The following is a 22,817-nucleotide window of genomic DNA, read 5'->3' as shown; positions in this document are numbered from 1 at the left end:
TACTCTGGGTCTGATGTAAGAGGAATTCATACAGGCTGCTATTGCCCTGTTGAGCTGTTCTTTGGCTATCACTGAAGTATAGTATAGAATAGTAAAGAATTGCTATATGAGGGTTATTCTTTGTGACATCTGCTTTTAAGTATATATGAAACTGTGCTATCGAACAAGATTCCATCTCAAAGCTGAGATATCTGTTGCCATCATTCACTTAGGAGAGGGCAGGGCTGCCATGAGAGGAAGAAACTGATGCTGCTGAGATTTTAAGTATAGATGATGTCACAATAAATAGCAAGCTATATGAGTAGCTTTATTCCGCTGGCTTTCAGCCCACCTTGGAAGCAAGGTCTGGCGACAGCGCGCTCCTCCCTTGCTGCTCCCCTTCTCCCCCTGGCCCGCCCCTGCGGCTCCCTCAGTCCCGCCCCGGAGCAGCAGACGAGGACCCATTGGCCCCCGCCCTCCTCTTCTTTGCATAGGGGAGGCCGTGTCCGCCCCAGGCACCGCCCCTCACGGGTGTGCAGCCGTGCGCGCGCTGTTGTGGCACGTGAGGGCGGCGCACGTGGGTCCGTTATGTAAAGCACGGGGGGCGAAGGGGCGGGGAGGCGCCTGAATGCTGCGCAGGCGCCTCGGCCGCCGGCTGCCGCGCATGCGGGGCAGCCCTGTGCGCAAGCGCGCGGGATGAGGGGCGGGGCCGAGTGGCGCTGGTTGCCCTCCTCCCGCGCCCCTCCCCCGGTCAGACGGCGGAGGTCTCGAGCGACAATGAAGCAGGAACCGCAACAGCAGCAGCCGGCCCAGCAGCCGCCCCCCGCCGGCGCCGGGGTGCCGGCCTTCCTCAGCAAGCTGTGGGCGCTGGTGGGCGAGGCGCCCAGCAACCAGCTTATCACCTGGAGCCAGGTGCGGCGGTGCGAGCCTCGGCCGTTGGTCGCCCCGCCCCGGCCGCGTGCCCCGCGGCTGCGGGAGGCCGGTCCCCTTTGGCTGCGGCGGTGCGGGCATGAGGGCAGCGGGGGCCGGGACGATAGCCGGGGCCTCGGTGGGGCAGCGTGGGGCGGGAAATCCGGGCACGGCCGGGCGGGCCCTCGGCGGGGGGAGCGACCCCGGCGCGGTTATCCGGGGACCGCGTGCGGCTGGAAGTGACGAGCGCGGGTGGCAGCCCGGGGCCTGGGCCCTGCCGCCGGCTGCGGAGCCTGCCAGGGCGCGGTTAGGGCGGGGAGGCGCCGCGGGGCACGGGCTGGGGCATGGGCTCGGGCTCAGGCGGCGCGGCTGGCGCTGGCACGCGGAGTGCGCCGTGGGCTGACAACGAGCGGCACTTTCCGCTTCGTCTCCGCCGGCTCGTCCGTAGCGCGTGGAGTTGTGTAACGGCTGCGAATGATGCGGTAAAGAACAGCAAGAAGATGGAGATTGGCGTATTTACATCTTTCCCCGCGGCCGCCTCGCTCCCCCATCCCGGGCGGGCCGGGCGGCCACGTGGGGTAGCAGTTGCCGCGCTCGGGCTGCGCCGGCCGTGGCCACCTGCACGCGGTGTAACTGCGGGGCTGCCCCCGCGCCCGGCCCGTAGCGGCCTTTGTTCTGATGGCCCGGATGTGTTGTGCGCCTTCAATGGACGGAGACGGGCGGGCATCACCCCCGAGGAAAGTCCCTGAGTGCCCGTCGGGCGCGGGACAGGAGTTGGGCTGCTGCCTGCTTGCGTGCAGTGAAAGGGCTGGCAAGTTTAGTGCAGTGGACATCGTTAACCTGTGATACGCACTGCACGGTTTGTTTTAATAATGACTTCATTTTTTTTCTGTGTCTTAAACAATTGACCAGTAACTTATTCTTAAAAAATAATAATAATCCAATTTTCACACAGTGCAGGTGTCCTCAAGTGCTGTTGAGATAAGTTTTCAACTGAGTTTAGCTTATGTGGTGGTTCATTACCCTGTAAAATGTTTTATTGACAGCTGGGTTTACCAGTAGCTTCAGCTTTGTGGAGGAAGGAACAGGTTGCTGTAGGTAGGTGCTGTAGTAGGTGCCAACCCTGCCTGCAGCAGGGGGTTGGAACTGGATAGTCTTCAAGGTCCTTCCAACCTAAGCCATTATATGGTTGTATGCTGCCTACACTCCATCAGCTTTCCTTCTGTTTTTTCTTTTTCTCTCCTCTGTGAGAGAGGTGCTGAGGGCAATGTGTTGTCTAGCTTAAAAAGGGCCTTTTTTTGCCACCTCGCACTTCATGGATGCTTCCCAAATTCATTGCTTGTGTTTATCTCGAGTAAATGTGCCAGGAATATTGTTTGGTGCCTTTGTGTTATTTCCTTAATTAAAAATAAAGGCTGAGTTTGAGATTCTGCAAGGCACTTTGTGGAAGGAAGATATACTGATTGTAGTTCACATAATCAGCCTTTAGCAGTTCCTGTATGGATGTAGGCATTGGGAGCCCTTCGTATAAAGACATTTGAAAAATACACTGCCTCAGGTGTAACAGTGAAGGAAGAGTGCTGTTATTGTGACATTTCATTGTTTTCTGTACAAGTCCATATTTTAACACTGTAAGGATAAACAATGAAACAAACAGCCAAATTTTGTCTTCCTGCATGTATGTCTTAGTGGAGGCACAGGTAGCAGGAGTAACAAATGAAGTACTTACAAATTGTTGTATGCTGCTGTCAGTAACAACAGGATTTGAGAACTGTGTTCAGGTACACAGTGATGCTTTACTGGGTTAAAGCTGGGCCTTGGCGTCTGTTTACAGCATTGATGTAAGCGACTGTTGGGGCAACGAGTAACAATGGAAGTATCTCCCTCATTTTCCGTGATAGGTTTGAAATACTTCAAGGTATTAATGTAGTTAGGTGCTGCACGAAAGCCGTATGCTGACATTACGGGTCGCTGCAGCACCACTTCAAACCTTCAGCTGGTGAGTTAGAGTAACTTAAAATGATCTGTTCATACACTTTCTCTTACTTCCCATTTTCTTTACACTGCCTATTTCTCAGCAGGAGATAGGTGTGCATTATTGGGAAGTTGAGAGGTTTTTCATTTGTCAGAAATGAGTTTCCACATCAGCAGTCTTCACATGGTCTCATAGTTGGTTCTTGAAGCTTCTTTATTGGGGAGCATGCAGCTGCTGGCTTCTGGGGGTAGAAGATGAGTGGGGCTCCTTAAATTGAAGAGCTTCGGAGAATATGGAGCGTAAGTGTTGGCATTTGTCAAAGATGATAGGTGAGGTGAGAATATTGTGAGTAGATTACAGATAAAACCTCTGCCAGTTTGAGGCCTCTGATTCTGTCAATTACTTGTCCTTTAGTTAATGGAGCAAGATTATTGAAGAACAAAGTACAGAGGCTTCTATTTGTCTCAGTCTGTGGGTATAATTTGAGGATCAGTTTACCGGGTAAAAGATCGATCCTCTCAGAGTTGGCATGCAGGAGGAGGAAATTATTGTCTTGAGTGCTTTTTGGTCATTCTGAAATCTTGTGGTCAGGCTCAGCTTTTTGACAGCTCTATCTTGTCTATGAGTCTTAACAAACTAGTCATACTTTTATGCTGGGTAGCAAAAGGGATTTCAGCTGTGATTTGTTGGGTTGGGTTGTTCTGTTTTGTTTTTGACCTTGCAAGGTCTCTTTGCTGTATTTGTATTCCCTCTCAAGGTTTTGAAGCTCGTACATACAAAACTGATGGTATTGTGCTGTAGTGAAACTGGTGCTTGTTGGTAAACTTATCGTTAATTAATTTCTTGAGGAAGTGTGGAGAGAAGCAATGGAAATGTTCTCCTTTAGGTATGGATGGTAGTGCAAATTGGTAGTTCTCTGTTGCTTTGCAACTGCAGTTGTACGCTTTTGTTGTGGAAAACTGCAGGCAAGCAGATCAGTTCTCTACTGCATGCACAAAGGAAACATTCCTATGCGGTGATTAATTCTGCAAGCCCAGAGTGTGTTCTACAATAGTCTTAAGTAGCTTTATGTCTCTCATTTTAGAATGGCCAGAGTTTCTTGGTGTTGGATGAACAGAGATTTGCAAAAGAGATTCTGCCTAAGTACTTCAAGCACAACAACATGGCAAGCTTTGTCAGACAGCTAAACATGTGTAAGTTCTCATATTTTGTTTGTTTCTGTCACAGTTTAAAGATCCTGTATGTGTTCTAGTTACGTGTTATTTTCTTTTGAGCAGTTCCACTGTGTTGGTGCATTCGGAGTACTGTCTCATCCTCAAAACTGATAAAAGGATAGTTGGAACCATATAGTTTGAATTCCTTAGTGTGAGTTTTGAGAGATGAGTTTTTTCTTTTCTTTTTTTTTCTTTTTTTTTTTAAAGATGGCTTCCGTAAAGTTGTCCATGTTGACTCTGGGATTGTCAAACTGGAACGAGATGGTCTAGTTGAGTTTCAGCACCCGTATTTTAAGCAGGGTCGAGAGGACTTGTTGGAACACATTAAAAGGAAGGTTAGTGAAAACTCAGTATATAAACCATGCATAGTAATTGTAAACGAATAGCAAAGTTCATGGCAAGTTTTAATTGTGGGATTGTAAGTCCAAATGGAGTTTGCTCTCGTGGATGTTCTGATGTATTTAAAGTTATTGTTGGGGCTTTGACTATCTGCTTTAGCTAATTATTTGTCATAATAAGTTTAACAGACAGCAAAAATGAGTTATGGAAATAGAAGGTTTAATAGATACATGTTAAGAGAGAAGAACTATGCCTGGAGAATCTGAACATAAACAAATGCTTATAATAACTAAGTCTGATACGGCGTCTGTTGTAAGAAGTTTCTGTATTTACGTATTTGATGCATGGTTCATTACTGATTTTAACTCTGTTATCAGCACTAGAGAAGTTATACTTGATCTTCAGAAGAAAATAGTAATTAACAGTGAGTAAAGGAAGGTGGTGTTTCTGGATTCTCATTTCTTACAGGTTTCTTCTTCAAGACCTGAAGAAAACAAGATAAGCCAGGAGGATCTCTCCAAAATAATAAGTAGTGCTCAGAAAGTGGAGATTAAACAAGAGACTATTGAATCTCGGTTGTCTGCTCTGAAAAGGTAAATGCCGATCCCTAGAATGGAGTAATTCTGTTAATAGATATTGGAGAACAAATATGACATAAATGTAAGACCTAATTTTGATTTTTCAGTGTCGAACTTCAACTATTATTGTAGGAAGGTAGATTTCAGTAAAAGATTTGCATTAAAATTGAATATTTAAATATGATTAAAAGTAATAGGCAAAATTAGTGTTTGAAGAACCGTCTTTAATACTAGTTTCTTAGTGCTGCTGAGGTGGAATATTCAACTAAGTTCTTAGCATACACCAAATATGCTTAGTTGCTGTGTTTAGTCTGAGGTAGTTTGTTTTTTGCAGATTCCTTATGATACTTTCCAATTAATGTTTTTACTTATTGCTTTTTTAATTTCCCCTTGCTGTCTTCGTTCCCTCAGCGCTGAAATTACAGTACAGTTAATCCTTATGAAAATTTGTTTGGAAATCTAACTTGGGAATTCATTAGTTGCAACCACAGATACACGGAATCTAAAATTCAAACATAAATTGAACATTTTTAGAATATTATTATTTCCTGTTTAGTAATTATGTTTTATTGCTAGCAGTATGAGCAATGTGAGTCAGAAATATCTGTGTGTGTAGATAGAGTATGTAGATGAAGACAGGATATACAGAGATAAGCTGCAAGTCACAGTACTTCAATGGTAACTGTCTCCAGGACTTCATATTGAGAAAATAATTGCTTGCCCCTGTGGCAGAGATGACTAAATTCAAGTTTTGAGAAGTAAATGGCTTCATTCACTTGGCATCTTCAATTCTAATTACAGAAGTTTGAAGGGCAGACTTATTTTGAGTAGGAAGGATCTTTATTAGAAACTGGCCAGTCTAGATTGAAAATGCTTCTGTATACTCTATTGGGTCATATATGAATTCGGGTTGGAAGAAACCGCAGGAGGCCATCAGGTTCAAATCAGGCTCAGAGCAGGACTGACTGGCTGGATTGACATATGGTTTCTCATGTCTGGACGGTTTGCAAAGGTGAAATGATAGAATGTTCAGTCTTTGACAGCAAGTTGTTGTTCAGTGAGTTTTAAATGATTAAGTAAAACTGGATCTAAATCAGAAGACCCAATCTTGGGAAGTGTATTCCTAAAGCTAGTGGGAAGACTGAGAAAATTCAGAATCCCTGACTGCTTTTGTTGCATTCGTGGTGAAACTCTGTCTTTAAACTGTTGGACATTTTAATCTTGAAACTGTTACTAAGCTGCATCTTACTGTGTATCAACAACTGTTTATGAAAACTGAGCTTAAGGTTCCCAAAAAACATGAAACAGCGGCAGAGGTGGAGAGATTTTCATTGTCTTTTGGCATCCAACTTGAAAATTAAACTATGAAAGAAGGAAGGGTGGTATGTTGTCTTTCCATATGTACTGAAGCTTTTGATATTCATTATCTACTGATGAATATACTTTATGCTGTCAAAAAACACAAGGTTCATGGGTATGATAGCAGGGGTCACTTTATAACAGTTTTTGTGCTGTCCCAGTTCTGGACTCTTGCGAGTACTGGAAGCAGCCAAGGCCAAGGTTTGTAAAATGACGATGTATCAGGAAAACTGCTCTCTCTGCTGTGCTCATTATCTAATGTACCCCTTTACTGGAATTAATTAAAGGCAACCTATAGCTGTGTGTAAGATTTGAGCTTGTTCTACAAACATCTGTTCAAGATGGATGTACAGTTTCTGATAGATGGCTTCCCTCTAGCAAGAAGTGTGTGAGGGAGGGCAAGTAGGTGTAATATAAATGATGATCTGCAATATTTACTGCAGAACACTATTTTCAACCTAGTCACCACCATTAGCTTTACATTTTCATCAGTGAAAAACAAGTGCCTGCATGCTATGCTCATAAGTCTATACCAGCAGAAGTGACCCATTGTTCCACAGCTGTTATTCTGCTGTAGTTCCTAGGAAGATGTTGCCCACACAGTCCATCTTTCATCAGCCTGAACAGATGGAAGTCACGAGGCACCAAGTCCGGACTATACAGTCAGTGCAGTAGGGCAATGCAGCCAAGATTGGCATTGTGCTTCACAGTCTTCAGACTGTTATGGAGCCTGGAGCTATCATGTTGCAGGAGGTAGCCTTCTCTGGACTGACTTTGGAAGTTTGGCCCTTCAGCTTTATTAACATCTTGATGCATCAGTCAGAATTGATGGTCAAGTCTCCAGGAAATCCAAAAGGATCGCCCTTTTTCTATCCCGAAAGAGAGTGCGCATCACTTTACCAGCTGAGAACTGTGTCTTGAGCTTTTTCTTTGATGGTATATTCACATGTTGCCACTTCACAGACAGCCTTTGACTTAGCGCATAATAGTGACACTACATCTCGTCACCAGTGACGATGTGATCCCAGAAATTGTCCCTTTCAGACTCATTGGTACAGTAGGTCCTGACAAACTTTCATATGGTATTCCTTTCCTTTGTGAGCCCTCATGGGACCCACCTAGCACAAACTCTGCGATATTCTATGTTGCCACCATTGTTTCCAATGCATTGAAGCTCATACTCAGTTCCAAACTCGGCTCCTTGGTTGTAGTCTGCTGATTGGCATGGATGAGCTGATGGATGGAGATGCTTTTCATTACCCAATATGAGAGCTGTGCATGGCCATCCAGAACATGGCATGTCTTTGATGTCACTGTCATCACTGCTGAAATGCACCACCCACCACCTCACTGTGCTCACATCCACTGTTTGGTCTCCATATAAACATTCAGCAAGCGTCAATGAATGTCAGTGGGTGCAATTTTTTCCACATGGAAGAATTCAGTGACACACCATTGCTTCATACGTACTTTTATATCAGATGCCATTTTGTCAGACTGCCCTTCTGCTGCCACCTGTTGCACAGCAACAAAATGTAACAGAATATTGGTGGGAAGGTTCAGCATCTACTGCCATACCACCAACATCCACCTCTGACATCACGGGTTGATGTAATAAAATACGAGGCATTACTTTCTGAGCAGCTCTCCTACAATGAAAAGAGCATTACTTTGTTGTTTTGAAAGGGCACAAAACACCTAATTCCAAAATGCTAAATTTGTAGTAATATGTAGTAAGTAATGCCTAACTTGGGGAAAAAGCATTTTATGCAGGCTGGAAGCCCTCTTCAAGATATTTATTGTTTGATTCTCCATTTTATAATTATTTGCAAGGATTGCTAAATTATTTTTTCTTTTTGTACAATCAATAAAACATTTCAGAGAGCTTTAATAAAATGAGCTACTTTTCAACAAAAATTAATATTGTGAATACTTCAAAATTCAGTTTGATTTTTAAATTATCCTTTTCAAACAGGGAGAATGAATCTCTTTGGAGGGAAGTGGCAGAACTGAGAGCAAAACACCTGAAACAACAGCAAGTTATTCGGAAGGTAGGACTTCATTCAAACACCATCAGTGGGTGCTTCTGAAGTAGAAATACTGTCTTACTGTCCTGGTGTCAGCTGGAATGCTGCTGTTTTTCTTTGTAGTGTCTGATATGATGCTATGTTTTGGCTTGAGGAGAAAAACAGTGCTGATAATACACCAGTGTTTTAGTTGTTGCTGAGCAGCACTGCACAGAGTCAAGGACGTTTCAGCTTCTCCTGCTGCCCTGCCAGCAAGGAGGACTGGGGGTGCACAGGGAGCTGTGTGGGGACAGAACCAGGACAACTGACCCAGACTGGCCAAAGGAATATCCTGTACCATATGGTGTCATGTACAACTATGAAACTGGGGCAGTTGGCTGGGAGGAGCAGCTGCTGATCAGGAACTGGCTGGATGTTGGTTGGTGGGTAGTGAGCAATTGCTTTGTGCATCACTTATTTTGTACATACGTGTGTATGTAGATGTGTATATATTTTTGTTGTTACTGTTTTTCTTTTTATGTCCATACTAGAAATTCTTTTCACTTAACATTAGAAATACAAAAGTTAGTTTTATCAGAACAATAGATTATTGAATGGAGCCACTGATACCATATTAGCTTAGCTTGACACTTAAATTTGTGATCTACCAAAACTGATCTAAATGCAAAGAGTTTGCAGATTCTTATTTTTTTAACATATATTTATATTATAGTAATACTATAAGCAGCAGATAATTACTGTTTCTTTTTTCCATGTTCTTCAGGCTAGATATGTGCATTTAATTCTTAATATTAAAACATGCAGGAAGAGAGACTGAGATTTCAAAGGGAAAGGCAACTGATGAGTCCCTTCTTCTAAGATATTAACAGCAGTATTTTCTGATTTACCTTGATTTTTAACTCTTGGAGCAGTTCTACATGAAAGTTACTACACACAATAAGTGCTTAGTTGTTTATGTGTAGATTTTATTATTGCAGTCTTCTGCTTTGGAGATATCTTGGTGCTTTGAGAGAAGCAATTGTAGAGCAATATAACTAACTATAGTATTCTTTTCTTTATAGATTGTACAGTTTATTGTTACCTTGGTGCAGAATAACCAACTAGTGAGCCTAAAACGCAAGAGGTAATTATGGTCTTGAAAAGTTGCTATCTAATTAATATGCTGATGTTTTTTTCTCTTAAGTAAAACATAAGAATTAGTTCCTAGATGGCTTTCTTCCTTTTCTGTGATATAGGCCTCTACTTCTGAACACTAATGGACCTACAAAGTCGAATGTATTTCAGCAAATTGTGAAAGAACCAGCAGACAATAACCATGTAAGTTTTATTTTACACATACCACTTGTTATGGTGAAGGAAGGAGCGGAGAGGGCCGGACAGATCATGTCTTTCTTAGTAGGGATAAAAATATCAAGAGCTTTCAACTTCTAGAAGTGGTATACTGCATTCCCTTCAGAAGCAAATGTGTTGATAATTGCCATTCACTTTTCAATGTGATCACATAGAAGCCACTTATCTATGTATAGTGTCGTGGGAAAATGCTGATAGCAGTTGCTTTTAATAGTAGTGCTGTTAAGGACATGTTATGTTGTTGTCTTCTTAAGTTAGGAGGCACAGTATAGGAACAGGAATCCACCTGCAAAGCAGCACCTAGCCCTGCAGAATCATGTCAAGTTCTTGCGCTGCTTGAATGTCTCACCACTGAGAGATATATTCTGCTGTCCAAATAATTCTGGCTGGGGAAGTTATTAGAATGAGTGCTCAAGCTTGGGACTAGAATTAATAGCTTTATAATGAAGTATAAATGGCAGATCATGACTAATAGTAACTTTTTTAGTATTTTTAGTTCATTTGTAGTCTTTCCTTTGTAGCTTTTTGTTGCTTTTGTTGTCTGACATTGATAGTACTTTATTTGAATACCTTCATTACTTGCCAAACATTTTTTCTGCACCTGCTCTTTTCCAGCTTGCTTAATTATTTATATATATATTATCTATATATGTGTATGTATTTCTATTTCTATCAAACATAGATCTGTACAAACTCATTGTACTCTCCAAGGTACAGGAAAACCTTCTACCTCTTTAGAATTGCAGTATTGAAAGATACAGTGATAACTGTCAGAATGCTGAAGCTAACTGTCCTTCTGTCCCCTCATTCTTAAAAATTATTCTCAGGTACCTCTCAACAGAACTGAGGGCTTAAAACAAAGAGAACAAATTTCAGATGACATCATTATTTATGATGTTACTGAGGATGTGGCTGATGAGGAAAATACCATGGTTGATGAAGAAAATGCTCCCATTACACCAGAGACAAATGAAGATACCACCTCAGATTCTTCTAAGTAAGAAGTCTTTAGAAGTCTACAGTGGCTTCCAATACTGAATAGTATGCAGTAATTCAGATGTCTGGAGTACTCTTGCACATACAGGAGCATGATCTCCAAATATGCGTTAGGTTTTCTCTGGATTTGTTCCATATAGTTGATAGGCTGTAGGAGGTTTTAATATGTTGATAGAAACTAGTGAAGAGTAATCCGTATTATTGCACTCCTGTTAAATGTGCTATTTGTTCAAAGACAATCAATTATGTCTACTTATTTTTTTTGGTTACAAATACAGTTATTCAATTTCAAGAACTTTGGGTTTTTTCTTGCTGTTTTTTTTGTAGTCCCAAGTGTTTTGTGACCGCATTCTGTCTTTTTGTACTTAGCACTATAGAAGTAGTTCATCTTTTACCTATGAGCACTTCAAACTTGGTTCAGAGATCAGGATGCAACTCTGTTCCTTGGTTGCATGGTAGTGAAAGGACCTATGTTATGCCACAAGGAATAAAATTTACAGATTACTATCTTATACTTGAATTAGCACTTGTTGTGTTTGTTGAACTGATGTCTGGGAATGCATTCTCTGATAGAAAAGTTTAATTGAGATAAAGTTTCAGTGGGTAGCACAACTACTTCAGGGTTAAGAAAACTCTGAAAATATGGAGAATAGCAAATTAAAACTGTTTTTCCTGGTTTTTAGGGTACCTTCCTTGTATACATAACAAGCTTAATTAACTGTAACAGTGTTGACTGAGGAGATGGTTCATGTTATGGCTAATCCAGAGTTAAATTGTGTTCCACCAGAAAGATGCAAACTACATGTGGTCTGTCTTGTTTGGTGGTCTTACATGCTTTGTCCTACTTCATCCATAGTTCACATTTATGTGCAAGCTTGTACTTGTTCTAATGCAAAAACAGCAGTTCCTGTATGCTCAAAATAGTTATTATTGTGATCTAGCACAACAGTATTTACTGGCTGAGCTGCATTAACTGTATTGAGTGTTACTGTACCATACCAGTGGAAAATAGATATGTTTAGAATGTCTGGCTGTATTTCCTTTTTAAAATATGGAAGAAAAGTTAATTTCTGTATTCTAGCTTGGCTGAAATGGAAAGTAACTAAACCTATGGAGTAGTACGAATTTAAACGAGTGTATGGAATATTCATAATTTGTCTTGTTTTACAGCTGCAGTCGTTCTCCTGATATCGTAATTGTGGAAGATGATAATGAGGAAGAATATGCCCCTGTAATTCAAGGGGATAAAAGCACAGAATCAGTTGCTGTCTCAGCTAATGATCCCCTCAGCCCCGTCAGTGACAGCACAAGTCCGCTCATGTCAAGCGCTGTACAGCTGAATAACCAGTCAACTTTAACTGCAGAAGACCCAGTCTCAATGATGGATTCCATACTCAATGAAAATGGAGTAATTTCACAGAATATAAATCTTCTTGGAAAGTTAGTAGCTTGTTTTTTAAGTATCAGAAATTATTGTTTGAAGTGAAAAGAACTGAATAGTAACTCCTGTTGAGAACTTATTAGCTTTATTCTGGTAATGTAATTTGACAGTGAAATGTTGTAGATAACGCCAGTTAAACTGACATTGATGTCAGTATTAATCTGCAGGGTTCCTTCAGGCAGATTGTATTCCATTAGAACGAGTGAGATGCAGTTGTATTTCTGCTCGTGATAGTTGGAGTATAACATTAATGTGATTTCTCTTTTGGAGTACTGGTCTTCCTTACTTGGCTTCTCCTCTACAGAGTAAGGTTTAAGTCTTTACCAGGAGTTTATTTTTAATGAAAAGCAGTTGTCATGGTTCTGCTGAAATTTTTTAGGTGATATACTATATCTGTGTAAAATTAATAGATGCAATATTACAATATTGTTTTTGTCTTCCAGAGTTGAACTTCTGGATTATCTTGACAGTATCGACTGCAGTTTAGAGGACTTCCAGGCCATGTTATCAGGACGACAGTTCAGCATAGATCCAGATCTGCTGTTTGATGTAATTTTCATAGAATCATAGAACGTCTTGGGTTAGAATGGTCCTTAAAGATCATCTAGGTCCAACCGCACCAGCCGTGGACAAGGTTGCCATCTATGGGATCAGGCTGTCCAGGGCCCTGTCCAACCTGGCCTTGAATGCTTCCAGTTCCAGTGTCTCGTGGCCCCCTGAGTAAAAACTTTCCTAATATCTAATAGAAATCTCCCACTTTTTTTAGATTTAAACCTTTTCCCCTTGTTCTGTCTCTATCAGACCACATAAAAAAATGTCTCCCTTCTGTTTATTATAGAGCTCTTCTGAAGTATTGAAACACTACAATGAGGCCTCCCCAGAGCCTTCTGTTTTCCAGAATGATCAAGTCCAACTCTCTCCACCTTTGTAGGAGAGGTACTCCACCCCTCAGATCGCCTTTGTGGCCCTCTGGACCTTCTTCACCAGTTCCATTCTTCTTGTGCTCGGGGCCCCAGGCCTTTATGCAGTACTGTTAGTGATGTAGAGCAGAGTGGCACAATCACATCCCTTGCCCTGCTAGCTACCCTCTTGATTCAGCTTAGGATACAGTTGGTCTTCCAGGTTGCAAGCACATACTGGCTCTTGTCAAGCTTTTCATCCACCAGAAAAGAACCCTCAAGTCCTTTGCAGGGCTGCTCTGAAAGATTTCTTCTTTCAGTCTGTATGCATCTGGGATTGTCCTAACCCAAGTGCAACACCTTACACTTGGCCTTGTTGAATCTCTTTAAGTTCTTGTAGGCCCACTTCTCAAGCTTGTCCAAGCCTCTTTAAATAGCATTTTCTTCTGTTTTACCAACTGTACCATGCAGCTCTGCTGTGAGCAAACTAGCTGAAGGTGAACTCTATCCCACTGCCTAGGTCATTGATAAAGATGTTAAAGAGCACTGGTCCCAGCTGCTCTTTGTGGCCAGCTTCCACCTGAACCAAAACCTTATGGCTGCAGCCATTCCTTCCCTTATCCAGCCTTCAAATCATTCTCTCTCCAATTTTGAGGTAAGGATGTGATGCGGGCCTTGCAGAAGTTCAGATAGACAACAACAATTGCTCTGCTTCTGTTTGATACCATCACAGAAGGCCACCAGATTGGTCAGATCTGCCCCTGGGAAGACATGCTGGCTGTTTTGGATCTCTTCCTCGTCTCATATGTACCTTAGAAATGGGAGTGATGTTTTCCTTTTTCTAGTCTAGGACCCTGGGATGCTCATCATCCAGCCCCACACACTTGAACACATTCACTCTCATCAGGTGGTCTCTGACTTGCTCTTTAAGGTCCTGACTATCCTCTTTGCCAGGCCCATATTTCTTGAGATCATGAGCTCAACCAGGACATATTCACTACAGCCCAGCCCAGACTGCCTCCAATCTTAACCTCTTTAATAGGCTCGTCTGAATTATTGAGCACCGTGTCAGGTGATGCTTCAACTCTGGTTGGTTTGTCTGATACCTGGATCAAGAATTTGTTCTCAGTGTGCTCCAGGAGTCTCCTGGATTGCTTGCAGCCTGCTGTGTTGCTTCCCCAGCAGACATCCAAGTAGTTAAAATCCCCTATCAGGATGAGAGCCTGTGAGCATATTTCTTGTAGGTAGAGCAAGAAGGCCCCATTGTCAGGCTCCCCTTGAACAGGCTGTATGTGGTAGATCTTGACAGCCACACACCCATTGTTGTTCCTGTCCCTCATTTTAACCCACAAGCTCTTGACGTGATCGTGACTTTTTTAGAGGCAGTTATTCGTGATCTATTAACTTCTGAACAGAGAGGGCAACTCCTCCTGCTCTGCCCATCTCATCTAAAAAGCTTATGGCCCTTAGCCATAGCATAGCATTGTGTGATTTGTCCTATCATGTTTCCATGATAGCGATTAAGCCCCAATTTTTTTAATTGCATCATTTTTTTCTTCTCCTTATTTCCCATGCTATGTGCATAGCTACACCTATCAGCCATGTTACCTTCTTGGAGGAGCCCTCATGATTGCCTTTGGGACAAATCTAAGGTTTCTTGTGCTGCATCTTAAAGTGACAGTGTTCCCTGGCTCTTCTCTGTCACTCAAAAGTACATCCCCTCCCCCAGTCAAATCTACCTTAAAGCTCTGCTAATCAGCCCAGGCAGTTTACTGCCCAGAACGGTCTTGCTGCACCTGCTCGGTTGCATCGGATAATAGCTTTATTCCTGATCCTTTCAACATCCTCCAAAGGGCATGCAGTCTTTCTTAATGTTTTGTACTGTCCTTGTTGCAGCATCATATGAATGAGCTTGATCAGGATCAGTGATCAGGAGTGGATAGTAGTTCTTCGGCTTTATCAGATTTGGTAGCTGCTTCTTGATGTCATGAATGTGTGTCCCCAGCAGCATCAAACCTGCTTGATGATCCACATGACAAATGGGTGCCTCAGTGCCTCTCAGTAAGGAGTCCTGAATTACTAGCATGCCCTTTTGTTTGTTTTTGGTGGCACTGGTTCTGACTTGGGTTCTTGGTGAGACAGCCACATTAAGTTGGTCCATTCCTGGGTTTGAACCCTTTTCCATGCCCTCTTTTGTTTCCAGCCCCAGAGCCTTGTATCTGTTGCTTAGGGGCACTTTTTCCCTCATTATGCATGTTTCTGTCGTCTGTCTCCTCCAGTTCAGAAGCTGGCTTAGCTTCTTCTCCTTGCAGGGACTTGAGACAGGGCTGTTGACTTGCCTGTGTCACTGAACAATACTATATAGATCAGTTTCTCTCCAGTTCCTACCTGGTGATTGCCTCATGCAGCCTGGCAGCTTCCACCCATGACATCCCTCTCTTCCCTCAGGCCCTTGGGGAACTGTCAGATTCTGAAACTGAAGGTCTGGGCAGCTCTGTTGCTCCTTGGGAGGTCTGTCTGGGTGCGTGTGTTAGAAGGGAGGTGGTTGTAACTCTCAAGTCTGTGTTTCTGCCTCAGCCTGTCTGTTGCAGCAGGTGGTCATCATGTTTATTTGAATAGTGGTGCTCCTTGCTGCCTGCTGCCATCCCTTTGCCTGCTGGTGTGCAGTATCCTAATGGATGTGCTGCCTCTGGGTTGTTCGTGTTCCCAGGCAGCTCACTCATGTTGGGGGTGTAACGGTGCTGCTCCTGACCCTGCCCATGCCTCCTCAGCCGCTCTCAATGGGAACTGGCAGCCCTGGGTGGCTCTCACCTTGTCCTGGGGTCTCTGCTTCAGGACTCCCCTTGCACACCATGATCCCCTGCTGTACTGCAGAACGTATCTGCGCTGGAGCTGATTGTCGTGGAATGTGACCAAAATTTTCTGTTTATTTCAGTATTTTTACTGTTTTGGTAATACATGAACTTGTGTGGATTGTTACTGTCTAAAATGGACAAGATTTTTTTTTGCCTTCCATTTAAAAAAAGAAAGCTATAAATATTTGTGTATATGTGTTTCTGGGGCATTGGTAAAACTGTAATACACAACTGCCCCCATTGCATGCTGTAGTGATGACATTAATTGAAACTTTTGATTGAGTAATGGCTTTTTTAGTGAAATAATGTTTGTATTTGTTGCTGCATGAAATCAGATACTGATTAGATTAATGATCTTTCTTTGAAATAGCCTAGCACATTATCTGTCATTTTCTCAGTAAGCTTGTGCTAAAAAGGCTCTTTTATTTTACAAGTTTATCTGACATTTCAAGTTATTTCTTAGGAATGTTTGTATGTTCTTAATTTCTCTTCAGGTTCATGTCAAGTAGAGTGATTTGGTTGGAAGGGACCTGTGCAGGTCATCTAGTCCAACCCTCTTACTCAAAGGCCAGCATGAAAGATCATGTTGCTCTGGGTCTTGTCAACACAAAGTCTGAACTCTCCAAAGGGAGATTGTACAGTCTGCTTGGGTGCCTGCTCTACTGCCTTGCTCTCTGTGAAGAATTTTCTTATGTCAGTCACAATTTTTCCTGCTGCAGCATGAAACTCACATCTTGTCCTATATCCAGCTCTGTGGAGTTTGTCATCTCAGTAACACTTCTTTATTAGCAGTAGAAAAGTGCACTTAACCACCCTCGTCTGTCCTCTACAGACAACATAAGCCATGCTTCATCAGCCTATTGTATGTCTCATGCCCCCTAACCATTCCTCCAGACTCTCTAGTGTGAACATTCTCATCCTGGGAAACCTAAAACTGGTAATTCCCTGCAGCATGGTCATGCTGCTGGCTCATGTGGGGTGTTGTCTAGCAGGACTCCAATCTCTGAGGAGCCATTCCCTGTCCGTTGGGTCACTAACCTGGGTTGGTGCATGGGGTTATTGTGTCCTTGATACGTTTGTCTGTTGGACTTGATAGAGTAACTGTTAGCCCACTTTTCCAGCTTGCTGAGATCCCTCTTAACACCAGCTCTGCTCTCCCTTGTGTTGTTGACTCTTCCCAGTTTGGTGTTTCTTGAAAACTTGTTCAGGGTTTGTTCCTCATTGTTGTACACAGATTTCCCCATGGAACAAATCAAGAATGAATCGGTATTCCTAAGACTACAGCAAACAATGTTACTCCAAGTTAGATGTGCTTATAGTTGTTTTCTTTGTGACTGATGTTTTTGTGATTCCAAACAATGTAAACTCCAGACGTTTTCTTTGCAAAAGTGGTAACTGCCTGTAAATAAACTCTAGTTGTGATTGGGGGTGAAAACATAGTTCAGGGATTATTCTCACACACACAGATGTGACATTCTTATATTTTTAATAGGACATTGAGATACCTAAAGCTTGATATGTTTTGTCTTATTCAGCTTTTTACAAGCTCCGTGCAGATGAATCCCACAGATCATATCCCTAATACCAAAGTAAGTCTTAAATCCATTGCTCAATGTACTCGGTAGTTGAGAGATGCAAACTTTTTTCATCCTTTACTTTTTTCTTTATGGGTATAATAGCACTTTTTTCATTCTTTTACTTTCAAGGGTAGGAGAGTTGCAGGTGAATTCATCCTGCTTGTTAGGCTTTAAATAGGAAGGAGTAATTAGGAGCAAATAATGTTATTTAGAACTGTCAGGCCAACACCTGTGCATATTAGTCTTTTTTGTATTCTCTTGAATTTTAGAATTTGCAAACATATATACTTTCTCAGAAGGTTTTCATCTGTGCTGTCTGGTGGGAAACATTAGAATAAGCAGCAGAGCAACATACTAGCTCCTAGAGTTGGTCCTGTTCATTTGTGAGCGCTAGTTCTTGTTTGAGTAAGTCTGTTTCCATTTCACATTTTTCTCTTCCAGGCTCTGTTAGTTCAAGTTATTGATATCACTGCCTCCTTTCACAGAATAGTAGGGGTTGGAAGGGACTGCTGGAGACCCCCTCTGCTAAAGCAGGTTCTCTAGAGTAGGTTGCACAAGAAAGCGTCCAGGTGGGTTTTGAATATCTCCAGAGAAGGAGACTCTACAGTCTCTTTGGGTAGCCTGTTCTGGTGCTCTATCGCCCTCAAAGTAAAGAAGTTCTTTCTCACGTTTCTTACTATGTTCCAGTTTCTGCCTGTTGTCCCTTGTTATGTCGCTGGGTACCACTGAAAAGAGCTTGGCTCCATTCCCTTGACACCTAACCTTTAGATATTTGTGTATGTGTATCCCCTCTCCTCCAAGCTAAACAGTCCCAGGTCTCTCAGCCTTTCCTCATAAGAGATGCTCCAGGCTCTTAATCATCTTTGTATCCCTCTGCTGGACTTCCTAGAAGTTCCTTGTCTTTCTTGAACTGAGGAGCCTGGAACTGGGCTCTGTACTCCAGATGTGGCCTCATCAGGGCAGAGTAAATGGGGGGAGAACTTTCCTTGAGGCCATACTTTCAATGTACCTCAGGATACTTTGGACTTCGTGGCAGTGTGAGCATGCTGCTGGTTCATAGCCAACCTGTTGTCCACTAGGACACCCAGGTCATTTTCCACAGAGCTTCTCTAGCATATCAGCTGCTAACCTGTGCTGATGCGTGCAGTTATACCTCCCCAAGTGCAGGACACTACACTTGCCCTGGTTGAACCTCAGAAGGTTCCTCTCCACTCAAGAGTACTCTGCAGCCTTTCCTGGTCTTGCTGAATGGCAGCACAGCCTTCTGGTATGTCAGCCACTCCTCCCAGCCTTCTGTCATCAACAAACTTACTGAGGGTACTGTTCTATCCCTTTATTTAAGTCATAGATGAAGGTGTTAAGCAAGATGAAACCCAGTACTGATTTCTGGGGAACAGTGCTAGCAACGGTTCCCCAACTATACTGCTGCTGATCACAACCAGTTCTCAGTCCACCTCACTATCCACTCATCTTTGCCACACTTTCCAGGCTTACCTCTGAGGATGTTACAGGAGACAGTATCAAAAGCTCTACTGAAGTCAAGGTACGCAGCATCCACTGTTAGCTATTCAGTCATGTTATTATAGAAGACTACCACACTGGCCAAGCTTGATTTTCCCCCTGGTGAGCCCACATTAACTACTTCTGATAACATTCTTTTCTTCCACTTGCTTGGAGATGACATCCAGAATAAGATCCTTCTCAACTAAGAGGAATTCTTTTTTTCAGACTCTTTTCTAGGGTCTGGATGTCTGAGGGCCAGGCATAGCAGTGAAGACTGAAGCAAAGAACTGTTTTTTCAGCGTCCTCCATTTACCAGGGCACCCACCTCATTCAGCAGCAGGCCTGCATTTTCCCTAGTCTTCCTCTTGCTATTGATAGACTTAAAGAAGCTCTTCTTGTTCTTAACCTTCCTCATTAGATTTAATTCCAGGTGGGTGTTAGTCTTCCACATTGTATACCTGCATGGCCTGACAACATTCCTATATAACTTCCAAGTGGTCAGACCCTTTTTCCCTGTTCTGTGGACTTTCATCTTCTGTTTGTGTTTTTCCATGAGCTCCTTGCTCATCCACGCAGGCTTCTTAATCTCAGGGTTGCAGTGATCTTGAGCTTGGAAGAAGTGCTTTGAATGCCATCAGGTTTTCTTGGGCCCCCTTCCAATACTCTAACCTACAGAATGCCTCCAAATAGGTCCTTTTAAGAGGTCTCCTGCAGGCCAGGATTGCAATTCTAATTATTACACTGTTTTTTTCCACACAAGATTTGAAGTCTATTATTTAATGGTCATTGTAGCCAAGGCTGCTCCCAGTCTTCACATTCCAACTAGTCCTTTGTAAGAACAAGGTCCAGCACTGCACTTCTCACCTCCTCCACTGCTTGTGTTAGAATCATCAATGCTCTGCAGGATCCTGGACTGCGTGTGCCTGGCAGTGCTGCTTTTCCAGCAAATACCAGGATCATTGAAGTCCAGCCATGAGAACAAGTGCCTGTGATTGTGAGGCTCTTTCTCAGCTCTCTGTAGAAAGCCTCATCAACTTCCTCCAACTGATCAGGTGGCCTGCAGTAAACAGCTACAGTGATGTCACCCATATTAGCATGCCTCTTAGTTCTTAGCCATAAGCTCTTTACTCATTCATCCCTAGGCAGAGCTTTAATACATTACAGTGGTTGTCATATTGACAGCAACTCCACCACATCCCCTTGCTGTCCTGTCTTTTCTAAAAAGTACACGGGCATCCATGAGCTGTCCTGCACATACTTTGTGATCACAATGAGATCACAGCCCTGTGACCGCACACAGATATCTCCTCCTCCTCCTCCTTTATTCCCTGTGCTGTGTTGCCTGGTATATGGGCACTTCAGAGAAGAAAGAGGAGCTGAGAATGCTGGTTTCTCTAGAGGGATGCAAGAAGATCCCCCATAACTACATACCTTTGACATGGCTGGCCTTCTGCCTCATGTCCTGGGAGGCAGCTCAGGAACGTTTGTCATTGTTCTGGTTGGCCTGGCTTACTCTCCAATCAGTTGCAGTGTTGTGAGCCCTTTTGGACCTGTTCCCTAAGTCCTTCAGTTTAAAGCCTGCCTTCACAAATACATTTTCAAAGTAGTTGGTGAGCTAGGTTCTGGTGTCATTGCAGTTGCATTAAAGAGCCTTTGAGAGCGTGTTTTTTAGATGTAACTTTATTTTCTAGATGGAGACAAAGGGAATAGAAACTACCAAGAGTAATGCTGGTCCAGCTGCTTCACAGGAAACACAAGTTTCTAAGCCTAAATCAGGTTAGTCGTTTGTTTTTTTTTTAAATGGTTTAAGTAAGTGTTGAGCAAGTTTTGTTCTCAATATTTTTTCTTACTTTTGTTGTTGTTGATCAGCATGACACGTTGTAGACAAGCAAACATTTAATGTATCCGCTTTTAAGGTTGCTTAATGGCACTGTATGAAACTGATGTTTTATGGGAGAATCTGAATAACTTCGTGTAGATCTTTAATCATTTTAAAACAAGCCTACCACTAAATAAAAAAAAAAAATCTTAATATATTATTTCTTAGTAAATTGTATGAGGTGTTGCTTTTTTTCTTTTTCATTCTACATTTAGAATGGTACAGCAACTGATAACGTGTTGGGAATTTTGTTTCCCTTAGATAAACAACTCATACAGTATACTGCATTTCCGCTGCTCGCATTCCTTGACGGGAACCCAGGCTCCACTGTTGAGAGTGGGAGCTCCGCAACTGAAACTCCTTCCTCTGTGGACAAACCCCTGGAGGTGGATGAGCTCCTGGAGAGCAGCCTGGATCCCGAACCCACTCAGAGCAAGCTGGTGCGCTTGGAGCCGCTAACAGAGGCAGAAGCAAGTGAGGCCACACTGTTCTATTTATGTGAACTTGCCCCAGCACCCATGGACACAGACATGCCGTTCTTGGATAACTAATGTAATGGGGACTATGTACATAGTCATGAAGAGGAACTATTTATTTAGAATATTGTTTGGTATGAGTTTTTTGTAAATCACTGTTTTATGTAACCAGATAGCGTGGAATCTGAAATACCTTTGCTATCCTACAAGCAATTGTTTAGCTACAGTTAGGCAAGCTGTTAGACACGGTTGGCAATACCAAGTTGGACTGTTACAATACTGCTGTCAAATGCTTGGTATACCTACACATATCTCTAAATAGCCGAGGTAACCAGACACTTGTTAAGAGTAAGCTTTGATTTATGGTTTCTTCCACTTCTGGTCTTACATATAATGATGATGAAAACTAGTAGTGTATGGTTAGGGAGCACTGACTTTCTGTATTTTTTTTTCTATTTTCTACAACATTTTGTTTAATAAACATAAGGCTTTTTTTGGGGTGGGGGGGACCAGGACCTGATGTTAGGCTTTTTTTTTCCCTGCTTGAACTGGGAACAAAGTGCCTGTACCTTGCTAAATCTTGGTTCTGCCTTACTTTCACTTCAGTGGAAGTGCTTATACATAGCACAAACTGGGGACAAAGTTCTTTACAGCCGCCAGGCCCCTTGACTGCATGAGTACTTTAACTTGGACCATCTACTCTGATAAAATAAACATTACATAAGTAAGTGTGATAGCGTAAGAGTTGTCTCTTATTCCCTGTGCCAAGCAGGTATAAATTTAACAGCTGTGTTTTTATTGCCTTAACTGTGCCAAACTTTTTTCTATACACATTTATTGGAAAAGAGGCTCCTTATCTGCAACTTTGAGATCTGAGATTTATATATAAGATCCCAACAGCAGTAGAACTAATAGTCAATGTAGCAAACTAATTTATTTCAGTAGTATACAACATAATAGTTTCTTCCTTTGGTTCCTTACAGACAACTGCTGCAGAGCCCACTTGTTCCTTTCTGCAAAAGCACTTTACCTCTATTCAAAACTGTGTGCATTTACTGTAAGGCTTCCATGCTTATTCAAGTTGATATTCCATCTTCATTATAAAGTTGAACAGCAAAGAGGGTATATATGACTGCTGTAGGTGACAAGTTGGCATAACAAATGATTTCACTGAGCACCTATTTGAAAGTTAAACTGTAACTGAGGATCCTTTTTGCCCTCAAAGCTGTAGCTACAGCGGTTTGTGAGAAGCTTCAGGGTAAGATGTCCTAGTAAAGTGATGATAAACTATGGTAAACTTGCTTATTGAGACATTATGACACTAGAAGCATATTAAAGCCCATTGAGTTTATCTTTTTAAAGGCATAGTCTGGCCTCTTTTAAGAGTAGCTGAATTTATGTTGACACAACTGACTCCTCACCTTTCTTTTTCTGTGAAGGACCAGCTAGTCACAGGTTACA

At 42.5% G+C, this 22,817-nt stretch overlaps 1 protein-coding gene across 5 annotated transcripts; it reads left to right on the top strand.

Annotated features, from left to right (window-relative positions):
• The first annotated feature begins 717 nt into the window (after window positions 1-717).
• On the top strand, window positions 718-22,084 carry HSF2 (heat shock transcription factor 2). 5 transcript variants are annotated; one of them, NM_001167764.3, is made up of 13 exons: window positions 718-891; window positions 3,948-4,056; window positions 4,285-4,412; window positions 4,885-5,009; window positions 8,329-8,404; window positions 9,442-9,503; window positions 9,616-9,697; window positions 10,558-10,727; window positions 11,897-12,166; window positions 12,611-12,716; window positions 17,457-17,510; window positions 20,693-20,777; window positions 21,142-22,084. In NM_001167764.3, the coding sequence occupies exons 1-13, from the start codon at window positions 757-759 to the stop codon at window positions 21,429-21,431; spliced, it is 1,692 nt and encodes a 563-aa protein (NP_001161236.1). In that variant the 5' UTR covers window positions 718-756; the 3' UTR covers window positions 21,432-22,084. The 5 variants fall into 5 exon arrangements, with proteins under 5 accessions (NP_001161236.1, XP_015139950.4, XP_025004507.3 ...); XM_040697149.2 differs by lacking the exon at window positions 718-891 and adding an exon at window positions 927-1,027; XM_015284464.4 differs by lacking the exon at window positions 17,457-17,510.
• Window positions 22,085-22,817: the final 733 nt, after the last annotated feature.

Source organism: Gallus gallus, chromosome 3, assembly GCF_016699485.2.
Source record: "Gallus gallus isolate bGalGal1 chromosome 3, bGalGal1.mat.broiler.GRCg7b, whole genome shotgun sequence".
Taxonomy (NCBI): domain Eukaryota; kingdom Metazoa; phylum Chordata; class Aves; order Galliformes; family Phasianidae; genus Gallus; species Gallus gallus.
This window is presented reverse-complemented; position numbering and strand designations above follow the sequence as displayed.

Excerpts from the sequence above, each read along its gene's own strand:
- HSF2 (NM_001167764.3), top strand. The coding sequence starts at position 757 with ATGAAGCAGGAACCGCAACAGCAGCAGCCGGCCCAGCAGCCGCCCCCC. Across the intron at positions 5,010-8,328 it reads CGGTTGTCTGCTCTGAAAAG|GGAGAATGAATCTCTTTGGA; the intron begins GTAAATGCCGAT and ends CTTTTCAAACAG. Across the intron at positions 17,511-20,692 it reads ATCATATCCCTAATACCAAA|ATGGAGACAAAGGGAATAGA; the intron begins GTAAGTCTTAAA and ends TTTATTTTCTAG.